Source organism: Rhinichthys klamathensis, unplaced genomic scaffold, assembly GCF_029890125.1.
Source record: "Rhinichthys klamathensis goyatoka isolate OS25496 unplaced genomic scaffold, OSU_Roscu_1.1 h1tg000056l_1, whole genome shotgun sequence".
Taxonomy (NCBI): Eukaryota; Metazoa; Chordata; class Actinopteri; order Cypriniformes; family Leuciscidae; genus Rhinichthys; species Rhinichthys klamathensis.
Window position 1 is genome coordinate 3,511,513 of NW_026606601.1, and position 22,891 is coordinate 3,534,403.

Below are 22,891 nucleotides of genomic sequence, written 5' to 3' on the forward strand. Positions count from 1 at the left end.
TCAGTGCTGATGGTCTGCTGCACAAATGCTATGATGATGACAGCAAACCACCCAATGTAAAAAACACATTTAAGAGCTTGTGAACAGTTAAAGCACAGTATTTTACAAGCTGTCAAACCTCACAAAGAGAATGGACCACACATGCTGACTGGGTCGATCACCATAAACAGCATGTATACCCATTTAAGCCTCCATTGCACTGTAGCTTGCAGGTCTGGCCCAACTGAGCATGAATGGGTGGCAATAAAGCAAGAAGTGGAACTAATATTGTTTTATTAAGGTGTGTGTTGATGTATGTTCTTATCCCAAAGTGAATGGTTCTGGTAAGCTTAAGGTAAACTAAGGTACTGTAATTTGCTCTAACATGGTCTTTCTACCTTCATAATGCTAATCCATTGACCCTTGGCCCCTGATTGCGAGAGAAACTTGATCCTGTAGACCAACACTGCTCGCTTATTCACAGTAAAAGGCAAGCTTGGTCTGAGCTTCATCTTAGGTTAAACTTGATATTTCCTCTTGGATTGGCTACTCATACCTCTAATCGCTGTACGACCTCTCGAACTTCCTCTGGGCATCCGTCCTGCACGGAAAACACCACACAGTCGCCACGCTCGTAAAAGAGCTTCACCCTGCCAACCGTGGAGGACGAGCTCCAACCAATCACGTCCTTGCAGTAACAGTTGAAAACCACTTCCCGGGTTGCTTCCTCAATGAGCGCCACAAACTCGCGGGAGATGGACAGCAAACAACCGATATCGGTGGACTGGCAGCTGTCCCGGGCAACCACCGACCACGTGATGGCTCCCGTACTGTACAGATGAGCATTGTTCCTTGGGCGGCTGCGTTCCTTCCTTTTGGCGCCTAGGGTGATGAAGCTGAATTTTGCACCTGATGCATCCACAGGCGTTGCACCGGTGAAGTTTACCACTAGGTCTTTAAGGTATTCTTGGCGGGTACGCGTCGCCATGGCGCGGAACTTCTCAGACTTGTGGGCTGCGTTTTCGCTGTTGATCACCTTGGCTAGCAGGAAGTCCCGGAAAACGGCAGACTTTGGGAACATCACTCCCTTGGGTATGGGAGGTCCAAACGGAGGCACATCTTTGGATCTGGCAACCGCAACACTAGAAATATGATGAAAAGAGTTTAGTAACTTCAAATAAATGCTGTTCTAAGCATCAAATAATCCAACAAAATTAAAATCACAAGACACTTCTTTCAAAACATAAAAGAACCCAAACTTTTGAACAACATCTAATAATATAATATTTTATATATATATATATATATATATAAAAATAAATGTTTATATACTTTTATATATAAAATTAAGCTAGGATAGGAGATATTATTTCAACATTCAACATTAATATGTCATATGCACAAAGGCCACATGGTTCCTGTGAGAAAAAATGCATAGAGAGGTTTTTCCGTTTGACTTCAACATTGACATCAATTCTGAAATCATGCCGCAGAAGTCTCTCACAGATCTGCTCATAAGATGAGACAAGCAATTTTGCTTTGAGACAGGTTCCAGCCTCCTTCAGCTCTCTGCAATGTTACGCTGAACAAGCTTAAGAGACACACACTGAGTAAATAAGACTGGAAATTGAATTCCCTTCGATCTTATCCTTTAATCCTCCCTATCGTTCTGAGAGGTCAAATCTGACTGTCACCAAGCTGTTTGGAAAGCATCTTCATCTGCCTCCACCCCCTGTCCCACTAAGATGAAATCTCTAATTTGCAAAATTGGATTTATTCAGGATGAGTTAGGCATGACTTTAAAAACAGTATTTAGTTCAGGAAAAGACACATGTATAAGCCAAACCACCATCCTTATTGGAAAACAGAACGAGTATTGAACAGGCTAGGCTGAAAATGAAAATTAATAGACATTTTACATCTTACCTGTAACACACATGCTCTGTACAAGGATTGTGGACTTTGACGATGATGAAGACATGTTGAAAGTGAGAGCGTATGTTTTGGGGTGTGAATGGAAAAGCTCCTGGTTCCTGGAAAATTATGGTAACGATGTCATTTCCAATGTGCCTCTTCCTCAGTAGCTGAATAGGGGAACAGATAATAGGAAGAAAGTCAACACAGTGCACATTTTAAAAAGAAACCAGTTACAGTTACAGACATCTAATCAGAAACCGAAAGCAAAAATAAACTTCAAAAACACATGGAAATATGTGCATAAAATAAAAAACGCAATGAAACGACACAAAATAAAATGAAATAAACAAAACAAAAGAAGACTAATCAAGCTCTGGGACATTGTACTTGACGAAACATAATTGTAACATACGGCATACTAGACAAATAACTGTTTGTAAGAAAGCTTAGGTAACGTGTAAATATAAAGGTTTAGCTCTAGTCTACTGTACTTGGATTAATCTCTTTGTCAGAAGAGAGAGAGAGAGAGAGAGAGGATCAGAGGTGTACTGAACTAAAACTCAAAGCTGTGGAGATCTTCACCAGCTTATATTCTAAGATTATCCCTATTGGACTATGATCCTATGGACAGAAAACCACAAATCCGCCAAATAAATACACTTTCAAGGGCTCCTTTACTTCTCTTTCTAATCATTCTGTAAAAACAGCTTTCTTTCAAAAGCACAAATCACAATTTCATTATCCGACTGAGCTCAGGGGATGGGGATTTCAGGAAGTCACTGATGGAAAGCTGTCATGGTGGTAAATTAATCTACGACTCTATTAGGATTGTTTCGCCCTTTAAAAAGTACAGCGGATGAAGGAAATAAATCTTTTATAAATTGTTCCCCCAAATAAATAAGTACAGCCTTTCACATCTTAAATGCATCAAAAAATAACATTTTTAATAATCATCCTTGATATGTCTTGCTCTTCACTGTGCAACTGAAAAGGGAGCTTGCTTTTCTTTTTTTTTTTAAGATGGGGCATTCAGACGGTTGCCATGACAACGTGGCCTGCCCGCTGAAGTGTTTACAATTAGCAGGATACAGGACAATTGGTCTGGGCTCTGTGAGGTCTGTAGATGCACAGATCACAGATCAAGACCAGGCACTTGAAGAGAAAGCTGACGAGGGCTGAAAGAGTTTTGTGTAGACAGGACTGAGTAAGTGATCAGACCTGAATCTCATTTGACCAGGTGCTTATTCAAGTGTGCATAAATCAGCAGGAAGGCTGCTCTATCTTGGACTAGCTGCTTTTTTGTTTGTAATAATAAAATAATAATGGGACCAAAGCACATATGTTAAATATCTACATTTTATATGAAACGTTGTGATAATTTACTACCATTTAAAAAGTAAAAAGTAGTTTATTCCTGTGATGGTAAAGCTGAATATTCAGCATCATTACTCCAGTCTTCAGTGTCACATGATCCTTCAGAAATCATTCTGATATGCTGATTTGCTGCTCAGGAAACATTTCTTATTATCAATGTTGAAAATAATAGTGCTGCTTAATATTTTTTCTGAGGTCATGTGATAGCTGAAAGTCCGACTCACTTGTTGCCTGTTGTTGGGCGTGTAGGGCAGCATTGTAGAGACGTGAAACATCAGCTCAAAGTCTTTATAGGTGGTGTAGAGAGAGTGAGTGCCAGTGGAGTCCGCTGCAGAGAACATGTGATTATATCACACATATGAGTATAAAAGCAGTAAATTAAAAAGACACGTACACTCATGATGAAATACGAAATTAGTCTCTTGCAGTTCAATATTAATTAGCAAATGGCTCATCTGCACAGACTAAGAGATTATGAGAAACTGTCCAATGCCCTATATGCACTGACTGAGAACAAATATGGTATTAACAAAACCCATTTCAGAAATGAACCCGAAGCTGCCAAGCAGCTTGTCAAGGATTCACAGCAGTGAACGCGGTTCAAACATTCAAACATTTTGAAGATATCATCGTGAGAAGAGCACTCACTTTTGTTGTCCAGCTGTGCCCTGTACTTGCTGAACCCCTTCAGTCGGACTCTCTGACCCAGTAGATCCAGGAACTCATCCAGTGCGGGACTACCACTCTCGTTATTGTACATCTCCTCCTCTGTGCTCTGCCCGGCCTGGCAGTGCAGGATGCCCACTTTGTGCTGGTAACTCAGCTACAAATTTCAAAATAATAAAAACACAATCAGTTTCAATCATAGTAATGATATTTGACAAGTTTGAGCCAGTTATTACATCCTTCCCTCAACCCTAATTACATCTATTACATGGCTCTCTGAAATACTGGCCAATCACTGCATTCTGTGGTCATTTCTTTTAAATAAATGAACATTACACCGTACAGTACATTTTACTCATTCCGGGACACTGATCTTCTAGACTGTAGTCATTTCATGTATTGCATCATTCTGTGGTCTCTTTATTTACATATAATACAATAATTTAAACCCAAACTGTTTAATAAGTAGAAAAAAACTCTGCTTGGCATCAGGGTCTTGATCATCCTTTCTGCGTTTATTCTGCAATAAGGACCGCCCTGACTGTATATTAACCCTTTACCAGTGTTATTTTAGTATTGTTTATATACCATTATAGTATTTATTAATATTTTGAATTAGCTTTAATTTAATGTTTTCTTTTTAATTTTAGTTTAGGTTGTAGTAATTTTGTTATGTGCTTTCGTCATTTTACACACACACACACACATATATATATGTATACACACATACACTACCATTCAAAAGTTTGGGGTCGGTACGATTTTAAATACTTTTAAAAGAATTCTCTTCTGCTAACCATGGCTGCGCTTATTTGATTAAAAATACAACAAAAATCAGTTATAGTATTAAATATTATTCCAGTGTAAATCAGCTGTTTTCTGTGTGAATATATAGTAAAGTGTAATTTATTCCTGTGATCAAAGCTGAATTTTCAGCATCACCAGTGTCAGTGTCTTCAGTGTCAAATGATCCTTCACAAATCAGTATAATATGAGGATTTGATGCTCAAGAAACATTTATTATTATTATCAATGTTGAAACAGTTGTTGGTCTGTCAGTTGTACATTTTTTTTTTTTTTTTTAGGATTCTTTGATGAATAGGAAGTTCAAAAGACTTTTGTAACATTATACATGTCTTTACTGTCACTTTCGATCAAATTAATTATTCCTTGATAAATAAAAGTATTGATTTTTTTTTCCTCCAAAAAATAAAAATAAAATTCTCACTGACCCCAAACTTTTGAACGGTAGTGTATATATATATATACACATATACATACATATATATATATATATATATATATATATATATATATTTCTGTTTAGCTTTAATTTATTTTTATTTCAGTTTTAATTTGAATAATGTTAGCACTTCAACTTCCACTTATTTTATTTCAATTAGTTGCCAAGATTTCTCATATTTGTTTACGTTTTTATTATTTAATACACATTTAATATGTATATTTTTATTTTATTTCTGCTTAATTTCAATTAACAAAAAATATATTTCAGTTAAAAATAACAACACTGTCCCTTACATATTACATGGCAGGATTTACTACATAATAGAATCAATTTAGAAGCACTTCTAAAATAAAATAAAAAATTGCGACCTCACAAGAGAGCACAGTAAAAAAAAAAAGGAGAAAAAAAAGACATTTATCCAATCTTCAACATAGTCTACAGGAAACCATTTAAAGCACTTGTATAGCACATTATGTTCTGGTGATATACATTGTCGACCACAAGTGGTGATATAGTCATGTTAAGTGCTATCAATCTATGCAAAAGCCTGACACATGACATGCAGACTGGCCTCAGATGCCACTTTTGCATAATGTATGAGACACACATACCAGCCAGAAACTAAAGGAAGAGGCTATGGAACCAGTTGTTGGGCTTCAGACAGCCAAACAAGCATTTATTTGGACAATTATTAAAAAATAATGTAAAAATATGATACTTAACATAAAAATAATAGGAAATGCTGAACGGGGGACAATCTGAAGAAAGCTGGTTTACAATGACATAGGAATTTTTAAGAGGTCTACAATAATTGTCCGAAATCACCCATAATTCCCACCTCGTACCAATTTTTTAAAAAATGGTAAAAGCAATTTTAGTGCTATTCTTACAATTGCTTTGGCTTTTGTGCCATAAAAATGCCACCAACAGTCTAGTCTAGAGGGGAATAGCAAACCCCCCCAAAAAAGCCATTATCAGAGAGGGGGTAGAATTGGGAGAGAGTATGGAGGCACGATGAAAAAAAAAATGGACAAAGACGGAGACTCAAGAAAGCATAAGACAAGCAATGATTTTCTTTCATTTTCACCCTAAGTGTTGCTGGTCACAGTTGGGAGCGTCTCAGATGGGTCAAGCGGCCCGTTATGTGTGGCTAGGTGGTTGCCATGGTGATGTTTTCTGTGGTTTTGCTGAATAATTTGCCTTGAAAACTAGTTACCTCCTGTCTGAATGCTGGAAGGGCAGACAATAGTTGAATCATCATTTTTACAATGAGGTCCTCAATAAGGTATTCGTTGAACTTGATTGATTTGAGATGACTAAATACCATTCGAAATAATTACCATCATTAATTTGACAACTAACTGCACTCAATGCATTCATTGTTCTGAATCTACAGGGTTACTGTTCAGGTTTTCCACTCTGGCCGTCGTGTGGCTGCAATATCGATCAAGACTTTAACTCCTTCTCAGATTCCATTCAGTCAATTTACTGACAAAACTGCTCATCTCTCTGTTCCACTCTCAGTCTAAGCAGTTCGGGTCTGTCAATAGGTAATTGGATCTTTGTTTTTATAAAAGGTTCCTTTAGTAAAACACTGTCTTATCCTGACACACCTGCAATTTGAACCCTCAAACGGAAATGTTGTAAGGCCATCAACACAGCAGCACCTGATAGGCGCCTTGCCCAAAGGAACTACTTTACAAGCTCAATCTTGCTTAAGTTATCAAATGAACAACAGCTTTTAAGAATGTCACATCATCAGCAGAGGTTTAAAACATCTGTTTCTGGTTTTATCAGTATGCACTAAAACTAAGCGAATGGGACGTATGAAGGATATAACTGATGGTTTCTTAAACCCCCACTTGATTATGTCTTAGTAATTACAGGCCTTGCGGACATGTACGGTTCACAACATTGTACATTGTTTGCAATGAATCATCACGGAGAATGAAGGTTTCTTCCCTCCTGTCACTTTGTGTTAGCCAAACTGTCTCTTACTGTCCAAACGGTGGTACGATTATTTTACAGCCTGTCTGTATTGTGGGAAATGCTTAATGTTGCACTTACAAAAGAAGCATATATTTGGGTAGTTAACAAAAAAGGTTAATGGAAGTATTATATAACATCAACATTTTTAATTAAAATGGTCATATCTGCATAAGGGAAACAGTATACCTTAGGTCCTGTAACTGCTACATTTCTTTTACAAGATTAAATTAGATTAATTTATAAACTGTCGACTTTAAAAAATATATTTTATTTGTTTCTATTTTTATTTTAAAAATGGTCATATGGGATAACAAACATAAAACAAATAAATGAAGAAACATTCTATGCAGTCTCTCTTTTAATATGAGCACATCATAAAATAATAGTTAATAATAGTAGTTAATAATAGTTCTGGTCTTGTATGCTGACTGGACAATACAGCAGGGTTCATACACATTTCTACCAATAAATTTCCATGACTTTTGAAGCAAATATTCATGACCTAACGTTCCATGAAACGTCTGTGTATACATGTAAAATAAGAATAAAAATCCAGGTTCAATTTTCAAATCACAGCATATCTTAACTAATTAATTACAAGCTATGTGGTTTAATACAAAATAAATTTTAAATAACGCTGAAACACAAGTAAGACGCGTCTGTAATACTGTGTCTGACCCTCCCAGAACTCCACTTTCTAATTTATGTTGGTGTTTCTTTTCATCTGTTTTTTTAGTTCATGTGGCTGTTTTAGATCATGTTTGACTGTAGGTGCGTTCACGCCATGACATAATTACTGCAATTACGTGATTTAAACTTGTAAAAAGCGTTGTCCTCATAGTGCTCCTAATTACATGCTATGTTAGCTCAAGGACGTTCTTCTAGCATGATAACTAATAAATAAATAAATATGGTATTTAAAAAGGTAAAATCAAATAAATTATCTACACACTGTAGACATTTTAGTACTGTACTTACCCCCTGCTGATCTAGCTTCAGCAGTTGTTCTGGGACTTTAGGTGAGCTGGTGGCCAGTCTGAGGCACTGAATGTTGACCTCGGGAACTACGTACTCCAACACCTCTTTAAGAGGGAGACCACGGGACGTCCCATGCTTTACCGTGGAGGGGACGGCATCCTCCATGATTGAGCCTCTCAAAGTGGTGAGCTGAAAATGGACAGAGTGAAGAGAGAAGTTTATATTCATAGAAAAGAAGGAAATAGTTCATATTGTTGGTGGAACTGAGCAAATGTATCCATTAAATGAAATACACGGCAAGCTCGAATCCTATTACTGAACAGATGGATAAACCATTCTAGTCTCTCAAATGGCAAAGCACTCTTTAAGAGTGCCTCGTCTATGGTGCTGAATCCAGCGACATGCCCTGCCAACCTTTTCGATGAATAATTGAGTTCAACTAACTGTGGCGAATGCTGAAGTAACGCTTTGGCTTTTAGCAAGAGGGCCATTGTACGCTCAACCGCCAATTCAGCAAACTATCCAGTCACCCTTAGGAAAACCCCTGGCAGGGCGCATATGAAAGATCTCTTGCCATTTGAAAGCCTTACTGGTTGGGACTGTTATAGCATCAGTGGTGAGACTCATGTAGTACAGTGAGGTAATTTATATCACCATACATGGAAAAATCAATAGTACACCACAGACATCATTCATCTTGAGCTGATTTCCAAAACAATCAATGCTATTATTGAGGTAGCTCAGATTTGTATCCAGAGGAGATGATGTAAAAGCATTGGGAAATGTACTTAATGGGAAGGTGGAAATCAATTATAAATGAATGAGAAGCCCACTCATTGTCTGTTAAAAACATGCAGTAAACGTTCTCAGCTTATTTAAGATTGTATTGCACTTATGTAAAACTATTTGAATTAATTAAAAAGATAATAACAATAATAATATTAAGTTTGGACATGCCCTTCCCTTAACTTAAACCCCTGAACTTGACTGGTTCAAAGACCAATGGATCTACAGAGGTCTGTTAAATGATGTGGTAAAACAGTGTTTAATAGGTGCCGTCCTACCTCGCTGGTCCTGAAGATGACCCTATAATTATACTGTGGGCCCTCCTTCCCCTCCTCCAGCTTTTCTCTCCGAATGCTAACTGCCACCGGACCCAAGTTCTCATCAACACCAAAGTAGTTCTGGTGCTCTTTCAAGAAAAGAGAATAAGAAGGGGTCGACATTATACAGTGAGAGATACACAGTTATTTTGGTTACTAAGTGAAATCATCAATCACTATAGAGCACTATTGTGTAGAAGACCCATGAATTCAAGGTCTAGTTTGTAAAAACATACCTTTATTGAAGAAGAATTTGTGATAGTAGTAAGCACCCATGTCAATGTGCTCAATGATGTAGCGTTTGATGCAATCCCGTGGAACAGCATAATTTTCACGAGAGGCATAATTCTCACGGGACATTTCCAAGACAGAAACCCCCGCGTTGGTGCAGTGTGAACTTAAAGTAGACTCAATAGTATAATTGTCACCCACATTGTTGTGGGATCCACTGTTTGGTTTGGTGGCACTCAGTTTCCTTTCCCCTTCACCACCAATCTCGTTACGGAAGTACGGGCAGGTCAGCACCAAACCATTACTCTTCCCATCCCCTTCGTCAGGATCGGTGCAAGCTTTTTGCCCAAGTTCCTCACAGCTGTCCAAAGGGGACTCACAAATAGGTAAGGGGTCAGGACCGTCCATTCCCCCACCAATTTGGTGTTGGGACGCTGCAGAAGCCCCCGTGGTAATATTCTTCCGACGTGCCAAGTTTGCACGATTAGTAACAGCCTCGCTAATATTAAAAAGCACGCTCTGGACATCATAGTGGGCGAAGCATCTCTGGAAACTCAATGGACGACCATGTCTGCTGCAATCGTCGTGTTCGCCAAGTTGCCGCTGCTCGCTTTTCATGGTCTTCAGCCTGCGGAATATGGATGTCTCGCCCTTTTCAGATTTCTGCCGCTGTAAGAAGGACTTCTCCCTTTCCCGACTGTAGAAGAGTGAACTATCCACATAGTCCGAGTAGTTCGGAATGCAGAGAATGTCCCCCCGTGCAATCTGCGCAGCAGTCTGGAGACTTGGAGAAACGGCGGTCTCCGGAAACCGACGAAACTCCGGAAAGCCATGTGGAGGTGGTGCGCTCGGTTGCTCTGAGTGTTCCGGCTGGAGACCCTTCAGATTGCAAAAAAACCCTTCATTGGGCAAACCCTGACGATTGATGGAGGACGTGCTTCCGTATTCTCTGTGCAAAGTGGCACCTGTATTGGGGTTGATTGTTGTCTGATCCATGTCCTCCGCCCCTATATCACTGATGGTGACGTCACTGTTGCTCCTCTTCTGGAGAGCGTGTTGAACTTTACCAGGAGAGTGGCTCAGAAGGTTACCAAGACCATATTTTGTCTCCAGAAAGCTCGGATTGGGAGGAGAACCCGGGCTTTGTTTGACCACATCTTCTGCCGATTGACTGGGTTGTCCATTCTGGAAGGACGTCATTAGGCTCTCATACCTGGGTGGTGGACCGTGGCCATCCTTCTTCTGTGGCCAATCTGACACTCTTGCGCGTATGCCCATCTTGGGCACTGCAGGTGTTCCTTGTGTATTTGGGCCAGGAGGTCCCATATTCCCATTCAAGGCTTGAAGCTTTTTGGCAAAAAGATCATCAGTCTGCATCTCTGAGGTGAGGCGCTTCTCAAGCTTCTACGGCCTCGTCTGCTGTATCTCTGGTCCTAAAGTTAGGGATATTCATACCTGACGTTAAATTGTCCAGAACAGAAATTCCAACTCCAGCATTTTATGCAATAGCGAAGGAGCTTGACGGCGCAGGGAGAAGTCTGTGAATGATGACTGACCCACGTCAGGGTGTTCAGACCTATGGGTCTGTAATCCATAGGAGGAGAATGAGTCTCTTTATCTCAGTTTCACTGTCAAGGACAACTGCTCACTCCACGGGAGGGCAAGCAGAAGATACGGTCATTTCACAGGCATGTAAGCTTAACAAAGCCAGGTGGGATCTCTCTGATGCTCTGGAAAGGAACGAGAAAGAGAGAGAGAGAAAGAGAGAGAGATCATTAGAGAATCCATTTGGGAGGTAGAGATACCAATGTGACCTTGAAAGAATGCAAAGCACTCAAAATCCTCAAATGAACAAAGCATCAGCAAAAAGGCCAATTAATTTAATAAGGGTTTGAATGTCTATTCAGAAAGCACATAATTTCTTTTTCACCTGAATGCATGCCATTCATTTATATAACAAATGTACCACTTTTTGACCTTAGAGACTAATTAGAGATAAACATCTAAATAAAAAAACCTTAGACCTACTGATCTATGCACGCTACTACCTGTGATAAATTGCTGAACAGATTCAAACCACTTTCTCTACAGCATTTAGTTATAATGATATTCAACGTTATTAATTCAAGAGGTGTTAACAAAACATTGAAAAAAAAAGCATTTTTTGTTTCATTTACCTATTTTGCATTTGAAAGTACTTGACAGATGGCCATTTTTTTATGTCCTATTTCACAAATACAAAAAATCTACAATGAAAATGACAAATTATTAAAATTATTTATCAATATGTTATCCTCCACCATAAATTATTTTTCAAATTAATTTTCAAATCAAAAATCTCCCATTGAGTTCAGTGGTTCTCAAATGGAAAAGAAACTATGCTAATTGTAATTAATAAAATGCAATTCGTCATAAATCATACTTTGCTAGAAATGAAAAATAAATATGAACCTTTGAAAGAGAGGAAAACACTCCTACATCTCTTGTTGTTGACATTAAAGATTGTACAACTCTAACCAGAAATTAAATTAAACTTTGTCACTTAAATCGGTCAATTGCACTTGGCTTAAGAACTTCATGTTAATTTCAATACATTGTAATATTTTATTTTAAGAACATTTCCGTTTGATTTTAGTATTATGTAGGGTCATCACTTGATATCCAAAGTAAAATCTGGGTCTTGCAGCAAAAAAAAAACAAAAAAAACACATTGAGAATTACTGGTTTAGTGCAGTGAACGGACTGACTGAGACTGCCTTTCAGTAAAAGAGCTTTCCGATATCATATAATCCAAAAATAAAGTACTAGTGAGAGCGAATAGAGTATAAAATTACATTACTGACAGACGCCGCCACGGACATGCTGTGAAATTCGCCAACCTAAAAATAATCCTTCGAAAGGCAAGCTGATTAAACTACCGTTTATTCATAATGTGTTTTGGAAGCACAGTCCTGTCTGTCTCTTACATACAAACTGACCCCAATACTTTTAACCCTCCCTTTGAAATAAACACATCTTTGTGTCAGCGTCGACACCAGCTGTGTACCACATTGACGTTTTGCTTTTTCAAACGGCCTCCGTCTAGAGTCTGGAAATTCATTGGATTCAGAGCTGTGATTTAATGTCAACATGAAAACAAAATTGACTTTATATACTTTATACATGTGTCCTATTGTGCACAAGTCATGGGTGCATGTTATTCCAAAGAAAACAATTGTTTTAGAAATCTTTAATCCTAACATAATACCCTGCTCCTCCTCTGAAATTACTTTTCTTTTCAGTTGATGTCTAGCAAAGGGGGAAATCTCTGTTAAACATTCATCAAAAGATACGCTATTGACATTTAGACAAAGGCACAAAGCAACACATGTTCATCCCCAGAGGAAATGTAGGGGTATTATTGCTTTTAAAATGTGGGTGTAATCAAACATTTAAAATGCAAAAGTTCCATGATCAGAAACATTCCCAGCAGCACTGAACATCGGGTTAAATTGAACATGGCGTGAACAGAGAGGGCTGGTCAGGCTAAACTTAGCATTGGGCTTCAGGTTAAAAAAAAATGTGCAAAAAATGACAAGCTGTTTCATTATTAAAGAATGCTGTTAAATATTAAAAGGAGGAAAAAGCAACATGTAAGGAGGCTCTCTTTCACAAAACAACAAAAAGCCTTGATGATGATGATAGGGTGAAAACTGCCAAGAATGGTCTAGAATTATTTTTCCACCCAAAAAACCAAAGTAATAATAAGAAATTATATTTTGCCAATTTTTTTAAACGCATAAAGATTATTTTTATTAGCATTTCAGAGAACACGATTTTTTTTGCATAGTGACATAACCGACATACCGTCAGTTCATGTGAAAAATAGTATTATTTTAAAGAACATTTGTAAAATTCAACTTTGAATATCATTTAATAGTAATAATAATAGAAAAAAATTTAAAGAGAATTGTTTTCTAATTTACTAAATTTAGGAGGAAAATGATGATTAATTTTGATTAATAATAGTCAAGAAATTAATGTCATTGTGTATAATGTCAATTTGGGGTAAGATATGATCAGGATGTTTCTTCCAGAGGTTCACAAGAAAAACAAATGAACTTCAGGAGTGTCATCATCTAATATTTACACCACACCACCTTATAGCTGTATTCAGTAATACGTAAGTCTAGTATGTCTAAACTCACATCTTAATCATTGAAAGAACATCAAATGTAACTCAAATTAATTATTCATTTTTGACTGTGAATCCTCAGTGATTTAAAAAATTCATATGTCAGAAGGAGGTCTGTTTGTCCTCCAAGACATAAAACATCACTGTGATCCCTGGGATACAACCAATATCTGTTTTGGGACCATTTACGTTCAAATGAATGGAAAATTTGTTATAATAATATGTACACTGTCTTTAGAGGCATTACCACATTTGATCCCAATAAATCAGCCTTATCCAAAACAAGAAAAGAAAGAGATATGGCACATCAAGCACAATAGCAAAGGCTAGAGAGGACAACAAATTGCACATCTGAAAGACTCCCTCCCACCACCTCCCGCTGGGCTTTAGAGTCAGGCAAATGGCCAATCCTGTCCTCTCCGACGCCCTCCGTCCAGCTGTAGGCCCTGTACAGGTCATTGATTACCATTATGAGCCGGTCCCCTGCTTTCAAAACGCTTGCTCACATACACCGTGCCGCCCAAACAACAGAGCTCATCATCACTATCATAGCCCACCGCAAGGACACACTGACCCAATCTATTTAGACAGCTGGATCTATAGCGGGGACTGTGACCACATTGGCCTGTCTATCATTTCCAACAACCACAGAAGTTCCTGTCTGCCCAGGGTTTGATAGGGAAGAAGATATGAGAGAATATTTGAACTAAAGTTTTTTTTTTTTTTCTTCTCTTTTTGGAAATGTCCACTTCCTGACAGGCATGAATCAAGATGAGATTGTTTTCCCCCACAATCAGAATAAGCAGCTTACATGGACACTTTTGTTTGATAAATCCACAACATTTTGATTGTTTTCTCGGAAAACAGATTTAGTTAGGTCGGATGTTACTTAAAGTTAGACTACGTCACTCTTTACTGGATGATTGACGGGCACAGCACAGCAGTCTTTTTTGAGACATGGTCTTTGAAATGTGCTGCGAAACAGATCAAAACAATGCTGGAAAGGAGGTCAGCTCACTCACAGACAGTCCCCGTCTGTCCAACCCACAAAGAGAAAGGTCAAAAAGTCCATGCCGGAAATCTGGAATTCAAAATCTATTCTAAACCTCCAAATAAAGTTTAAGGATTTTAGATGGATAAAGAAATAAGAAATGTTTTATTTTCTGCACTAAATCTGTGAAACGGACCAGAAGTAGAAAAAAAGATGGATCTCAAATCATGCAAGATAACAGGAACATTAAGTTCTGCACAAACTTGTGGAGTTCATGCAGCTTGAGAACTGCTGTCATTAAATCAAATGAGGTAAATATATTCACTCAAATGTTGTTATTTCTATTTTAATAATACATTTTAAATAGACATACTTTTAATTACTTTTGGTCCCCACTTTGTTATTCCATAGATAAAAATACTGAATAATGTATCTCCATGCTGTTAACTCAGTCCAAATCAATGCTACAAGGTTGCACCTGATTGATTATTGCTTCCTGTCCTGTCCACTTTTGTTTGCTCCTGGGTTTTATTGAAAAAACACAAGGATGACTTTGACAGGATGATTGAGTAAATTGAGCCCTGCAGTTTCGACAGGGTGACTGGGGTGAGCAGACACCTAGTAGAACCAGAAAGGTTTGACATCAGCCCCAGTGAACACCCTACATGGGCACACCCTGTCAGATGCTGTCAAAGCGTCCCAGGCTCTTTCCGATTCAGCCCTGAGCTCACCTACATTTCTAATTCCTGAGACCCTGCTGGGAGGTCTTGTGTTCTCGTTTCCCTTTCCTTGTTAGGAGTAAGGATGGAGTCTCTTTGGCTCTTATGCATTCCAGGGCTACATGCACTATAACAAGAGCCAGGAGCCGGTGTGCCCTAATGCCTCACATGCCATGAACACTTCTGGATTTATTCCAAGCGACGGCATGCAGGAAACACACAAGACTGTTTCTCACGGACATTTCAGCACAGTTCACTAGCATCTAAAATCCGTAAGACAAAAGAGAGATTGATAAAAGCGTTTATGAGTTACATGACAGATTTACATTACAACTTGTTGCCAAGTTTCTTTTTTAAAAGAAAAAATAATTATTATTATTAATATAAATAAAAAATAATATTAACTTCACATAGGCTACACATGCATATATTTCTGTCCAGCAAATGTAAAAGTACATTGCTAAAAATAAAATTTGTAGTGGACCTGGCTTGGCAAACAGAAAGATGACTACATTAGTAATATCTATCTATCAATCAAATAAAAATAAAATAAACATTTGTTTTGATTACAAATAAATACATAGAATTTTATTACAAATAAAATAAAATATAAAAAGAAAGTAAACATCCCAAGTACTTTAGTGCTTGGAGACATTGATCTGTCATTTCTCATTTAACCAAAACCAAAATGTCCCCTTTACAATAGCTATGTTTACATCCACCTATTTTTGGGATATCGCATAAAAAAAAAACACTGGATGGAAATGCCAAGATGCGCATTAATTCTATAAGTGTGCATAAAAAAACGTATGAGCTCAATTGAGTCGGATACATTTTTTATCCGATAAGAAAACATGCGCATAAACTACAATGGAAACACATGTACTGAATAAATGTATCAAATGCATCAAAAAAAGTAATGCGACTTTGCACGGTGGGACGGCATAACTTGACTAACCAGCGGACCAATCTTGTTGCAAAGCATCAGAAATGCTGTTTTGGTCATTCTGAAATGTCATTCTGTCGTCAAAGTGGTTTCGGTAAAGCAACTTCCACTTTTCTTTTTGTAGCGCCAGTTTATCAGGAAGTGATGATTTTGTTCTCGTCGGCTCACTGGATGGAAACGGTATTCACAAATGTTTTATGCGATACTCCCATTTTGTGCAAAAAGTTATATTCGCAACTTTGGATGGAAACATAGCTAATAAAAAACTAAAGGGTAACTCTACTGCAAACTATGAGGATGTGAATGTTGGGAAAGAGAGGAAAAGGAACAGATCCAAAGAGAGAACAATAAACAAACAAAAGGCAGGTCTCACACCCTCATAGGCAGTCTGGGCACGAGTTGAAAGGTTGGACCCCAGGGGGTGCACTGAGGGGGCTTTCTGAAGGGAATACAGCCACTGACCTTTACCATTTGGGTTAATATAATTTCCAGGTGTTTACCTAACAAACATGGCCCTCCAACAGGGAGCAAACAGAAAGGGAACGGTCCGTGAGAAAGGGCTGTGGTTTAGAACTAGGTCAGTGTTCTGGCTCAAACACAATAACCCACATTTCCTTTATTTACACTATGATACAACCCAGATATGACTACTTCCAAAGTCTTTTCCAAAGCAAAATGACCTCTAGTTGGCAAGTTTTACGCAGGAATGCAGGCTCGTGTGCCAGAACATGTCAAGATCTTGTCATTTTCACTGCCGGAACCTTTACCAAGGAGGAAGACCTGTAATTTCATGCTAAAAGCTCACAGCTTGACTGCTTCTTCACCAATTTGGGAAAAGGCCCTTGATAAGTCAAAGTGTGAGGAAACACTTTTTTTTCCCACTCGCTTTTATGACTTCAGACTCAGCTTTTGGTTTTGACTGACCTGGATAACGTGTATCAGCTGTTAAAATGAGTCAGACATGCGCAAACGCAGACAGCCAGTCAGCATCTGCTAGACTAGACATGACTGTCTGTGATGGAGTTTATGGCATCCGGCCAAATGAGAGATAAAGTCCCGTTAATGACAATCTGTGAACATTATTTCATGTACACACTGTCGATCTTATCAATAACAGCCGGAATCGCCTTTGTTTGACAGATATTCCCTCATTCTCAGCTGGGACTGAAGTGGAGGAGACAGGCAGGCATTATCATTGGGATATTTCGCCTCGCAGCCAGTTGGAATTAAACATGAGGGACGCCCACCTCCTCCTCCAAATCTCATTTTTCGAACTCAGTCTAGTTCATAAACATACTCTATGAAAGCAAGCAAACACAAACGCTTCTAGCTAAATGTGTCAGCAATTCATAACGCAACCAAGTACACTTTCTCAACTATGCTACAGGGCCGCTTGCATAAAGCGTTTTCTTACAGCAACAGTTTGAAGAAAATCTTGCTGCGTCTGCAAAAGTGAATTAAACTATCAGCAAATTTAAAGATGACCTGAATAATAACATGCATGTTTTTATGTAATATTGCAGTGTTAATTATAAATTATTTATCCGTGCATATCATTTTTTTTCTTGCAATCTTTAATAAAAAAACATTCAATTAAAACTTTTTTACTCATCCGAGAAGCCGTTTAACTTGGATATTCGTCACAATAGGAAGAAAAGAAGCAGTTTCCACTTTAAGTAGTGGTCGACTAGACATAATCAAATTAAGTGTATTGCACTAGTGGCACCAAATGGAATTGCAACCTGTTTGGCACCACTAGTGGTGCTATCAAATGGAGAATACACTGAAATGCAACACATTTGACTGAATGGTAAGCATTTGCGTCAAAACTGAAGTATACTTTGGGCTTTATCAACCAAGTGGACATGATTACCAATGCCAATTATCTCAACAACAACAACAACAAAAATATCGTCTCATTTCATTATATACAATAGGCCGCCCACTTGCAATGTATTGCCCAAGCATTTGCGTAGTAAGTATGCTTCTGGCACACACATGCACTGTTTTACAAGGAACCCAACTATTTTGGCTAATGAGCTGTGTTAAGGGTAAGTTATCCTAATTTTAACCCATTTAATGTCTTCCATATGACACATCAACCACAAACAACACCAATCTTATGCGTAATGGAACCTTATACGGGGGCATCTTAAACAAGGCCATGAGGTAAATTAACCTCCAACCCTTCAGTCCTTTAAACACCATAAGTCTTGGCCAGGGCCCAAAAGGGCTTATATGAACAATACTCATCAGCTAGCAGCTAAAAAAAAAAGGGTTAAGAGTTTACGTAAGCCTTTTGTACGGACACAAATCCTCCTTTTCACGCACATGAATGAGGTTTTAGGAACAGCATAAAGGGCGATTCGGCCTAGTGCCTCGTTTAATTAAAATCTGAATAAAGTAAAGTTGTTCGGATCGGTGTACAGCTGCAGGGCGAATGACAAACACGTTTGACAAAGTTTGACAGGAGTTTCGATTTCTGTGGTTCACCTGCTGACAACACTAATGGGTAAAAACACATTCACAGGACAGGACCAGACACAAATAAACATGTGGGGACTGGTTGTTTCGCACACGTATGGAGCTCGACGGCAAGTTTCCACAGCAATCGATGACATTACTCTATATCTGTCTCTGTTTCTTTAAGTTCAGTGGGAGCAAACAGACCGAGGGTCTTTCACAAACCTGTCTACGTGGTGGAAACACACTGCCTCCTTGTTTCTCTCATTCAAGTCGTTCCTTTATGGGTTTGGACAGCAGCAGGCATCTTTGTGGAAGCAGCACTGCATTGTGCCCCTGAGCTGAACTAATTTCTTCTCGCGCTCGAGCGGTAACCTTCATTCACCGGGAGTTTCTGACGACATGCTGCACTTGAAAGAGAGGCTGAAAGGGCCTGTGAGAAAACCGAAGCAGCAGGTAGCTTTGGGTGTTGGAGAATTCCGCCTGTCTGAATTCAGGCTGGTCATTCCAGACAGCATGTGGTCCACACCGCGGAGCTCCAGTCGAGAGTGGGAGAGCTTTTTGAGTTTAACAAGCACCATCTGGCATTCTGAGCTCCTCACAGCAGCCGAACACACACACACACACACACACCCCGACACCCTGCTGCACCATCCCCGCCAAATTTCTTAAACCAGCACACACACACACTCACGGCTGAATAAAAAGACCTGGACTCCTCAGACTTAGTAAAAATATGACCTTTAACCAGCATCCCATAGAACTGTGCTTCTTGATAGGTTTTACAGACCCAGATTTTCCATTGGACATCAAGTAATAACAACAAAAAAAGTCCCTAAAGTTCAAATGTAACAATTTATTAATTATAATATTTTATAGTAATTAAACACTTTAAAAAAAATAAAAAAATAAAGATTTCTTTAAGTTGTAAATAAAACAAAGATTATTGGAAAACATTTTAGAAGCAAATGCTATTTTAGTCTTTGCACTTCAAAATTGCATGTTCAATTGAATGTGTTACTTGCCAATTCTTTGAAAAATTGTTGGTGTAGAAACTATTTTCACTAATTTCACAAAGAATTACAGTGTACAAGCTTGTTTCCGCCACGGAATAAAACAACAATTATTGGGACTTTTTGTCTCACAATTCTGACTATTTATCTCACAATTGCGAGTTACTTATAAAGTCCAATTCTAAGGTAAAAAATACTTTTTTTTCTCAGAATTGCGAGTTTATATCTAATTATTCTGACTTTATAACTCGCATTCGCAAATTCTGAGTTTATATCATGCAATTCTGAGATCAAAAGTTTTAAAAGCTGTCTAAAAAACTTTTTTTATTATTATTATTCAGTAGCGAAAACAAGCTTCCATAAGCTTTGGCTAGCTCCTACCAAGTGACAGATTAATTTGCAGTCAGACTAAAGTATTTACATGACATCTTAACATTTTTTAAATTGCATTCCCCAAGCATTTGCATATTTACATTGCCACAATTAATTTGTGACAAAATACAGAATAATTTGATTTGACCTGTGGCGTAAACAAAAGTTAAGAGAACCTTTATCTTCTCCATTAAAACTCTGATAAGTCAATGTATTTTAGCTAACATAACTATGCACAATTTTATAGTCAGCAGCATTTTTTGTTTGAGTTCATTACCGTTTCCCCCCACAATATTATAAGGACAGACCTGCGATCAATTTCTGAGTCACAACCCACCAGAACCTTTGCTCGACCATACTTTACCCTAAAACAAACAAAGGGATTTAAAGACACTTTTATAAAGGCTTTAAACATGCAAACTGGCAACAAGCTAAAACACAACAAGTTATCATCATGCTAACAAAAGCACTGCCACTAAAATTAAATAGATTGAAAAAAAAAAACTAGACTGGTGTGCATGATGAATAAAAGGCCACATAATTTTTTTCTTTAATATATAAATGTAATATTAATATACTTTTTTTTTTTACTACTAATAAGCGGTAAAGAAGTTTTGTTTAAAAAAAATTCAAGAACCCACCCATCCCCAAAAAGATTGTTAAATTACAACTACTCTTTTCTTATTTATGATCTCGGAACAGTTGTATCACCCTGACATTTTTTTACTTTATGAACTGTATTTTTTAATGCGTTTTTGAATCAATTATCTTAGAACAAATTATTATTTGATGCATAAACTAGATAACAATGGACTAGTTCATTGTTGGATGATCCGTCGTCGACCATTGTGAGCCATTTCTAAGCAAGGTTTAATAAACTACAAAATTCCCCACCACGTCTTTACCATCATTCGATGCTTTCAGTAAAACTGAAATGCACAATAAAAAGGCAGAGAACGAGAGAAAAAGAGAGTGCAAAATCCCTTTCACTACTGTAGGACATCTATCCCACTGACAGTTGAAGGTAATTATACTGCAGACATTCTCAGCATTACAGAGCTCTTCATCTAACCTCAGAAAAGCCTGCTGAGAGCGATCCAGCATGTTACAAATGTTAAAAACAAACATGAGCAACTCACCAAACAAACCCACATTCTCTTCCCAGCCATACGAATCAAGCGCATATTGGCAGTCGTGTCAGGACCGATCAGCTCAATCAGTGGGTTTAAACCGGTTGCCCTCCGCCACATCCTCACCGCAGAAAAACAGCTGTAAATTCATCCATGTCGGCAGAAAAGTCCCCAAGGCCTTGGCTTAACAAACCGATATTCAGAACCCTGCCAACACCTGGAAACCACTCCCAAAATGTACCTGGCGATGTGTCTTTTCTCACAAACAACATTTACTTTACCTCCTCAACCAATCAATACATTCCCTGTGTGGGCCACAAGCCTCGCTGATATGGAGGACTGATGCTGGTTACTGATTAAGACAAATGTGTGCGGTGAAAACACTGTTAAGATAAAGAGAAAACCGAGAAGATAAAAAAGTACTTGTATATATAGAGAGCGAGAGAACAATTAAAAGAAAGCCAAACCTCATTTCCTCAACCCCCAACATCTCTCCAGACCCCTTTGCCCCCCGAACAAAAGCCCCTAACGACTGGTGCTGCTGGCTCAGATTAGCATTTCTATAAAAAGAGGCGGTACCATGAAACTCCAGTTATCGGACCGACAGATAAAGCCCTTTCCCCCTCGCTTCTCTTGAACTCAACCCACCCCCCAAACCTATTCAGTCCACCTGCATTGATGCAAATACCCTCAAAGAGGCATAGAGAGACCACATCTGAGGGCCTTCTACATGCTTTTTTACTCCTCGATTCAGTTTTTGGGGTTATAGAGGGGTGAAAGAGAGAGAAGTTTTGAGAGTGACAGAGAGGACAGAGGTGGAATAATCCCATGTACAAGCCATATGCTGTGGCGCTGTAAACTCAGACTTCCTGTGGCGGCGAGGGCGAATGGAGGGTAACAGCAGTGAGACAAGACCTGATACTAACAGAACACAACAGAAATGCTCACCTCACACACTCTGATTTAAAGCCGATGTGTGTATTTTTAATACTAACATTCAGAGACAACTATGAGTAAACTAAGTAGGTTGAATTCAGCGAATATTGTAAACACTGGGTGATATCATAATCATAACACTGCTGTTTGTTTGAGCATCACTGCCCAGCACGGCAACACTGGCTCAACCAATGGTGCAATTTTGGGGGAGGGGGTATTCGTTTTATCAACCAATAGCAGATGGGAGGAGTGTTTCTGCAAACTCTATGGAAACCGTCTTTAGTTTTCAAATTCTAATTGATGCGGAACAAATGACACACTTTACACCTACTTTTACCTTTCACTTGACCTTTCTCATTTATTACATGCCTACTTACTAAATAAATAAATATTTATTTTCAATAAGAATATTTATTAATTTATTTTTAATAACATTTATTTACAACAAGAAAAAAGATGAGGCATGACATTAGCATAGCTCTGTAAATTAAAAAAAAAATGTATACAGAAAAACCTGAATCCAATAAGAATCAAGTTTTTTAGAAAGCCATTTAAATATATATAATTATAAAACATATTACATTATTTCCTGTCTTATGACTGTTACAGCTTAGTGATCTGTTGTCCATAAGCCACATTTCTAAGTAATAATATTTTCTATGCT

The 22,891-nt window shown here is 38.2% G+C and overlaps 1 protein-coding gene across 3 annotated transcripts in view; it reads right to left on the reverse strand.

The window, feature by feature from the left end:
- Nucleotides 1-22,891, reverse strand: part of sipa1l2 (signal-induced proliferation-associated 1 like 2) — a 66,553-nt gene that overhangs the window by 24,888 nt on the left and 18,774 nt on the right. For 2 of the 3 annotated variants that reach the window (XM_056248663.1, XM_056248661.1), the window contains exons 2-8: nt 9,489-11,213; nt 9,214-9,341; nt 8,150-8,338; nt 3,919-4,093; nt 3,495-3,598; nt 1,906-2,063; nt 536-1,121 (exon numbers count right to left, since the gene is read on the reverse strand). In XM_056248663.1, coding sequence (XP_056104638.1) covers nt 536-1,121; nt 1,906-2,063; nt 3,495-3,598; nt 3,919-4,093; nt 8,150-8,338; nt 9,214-9,341; nt 9,489-10,860 — 2,712 coding nt within the window. In that variant the 5' untranslated portion in view covers nt 10,861-11,213. Of the gene's footprint in view, nt 1-535; nt 1,122-1,905; nt 2,064-3,494; nt 3,599-3,918; nt 4,094-8,149; nt 8,339-9,213; nt 9,342-9,488; nt 11,214-21,300; nt 21,459-22,891 lie in introns of those variants that run through there. The other variant, XM_056248662.1, reaches the window with a different exon arrangement.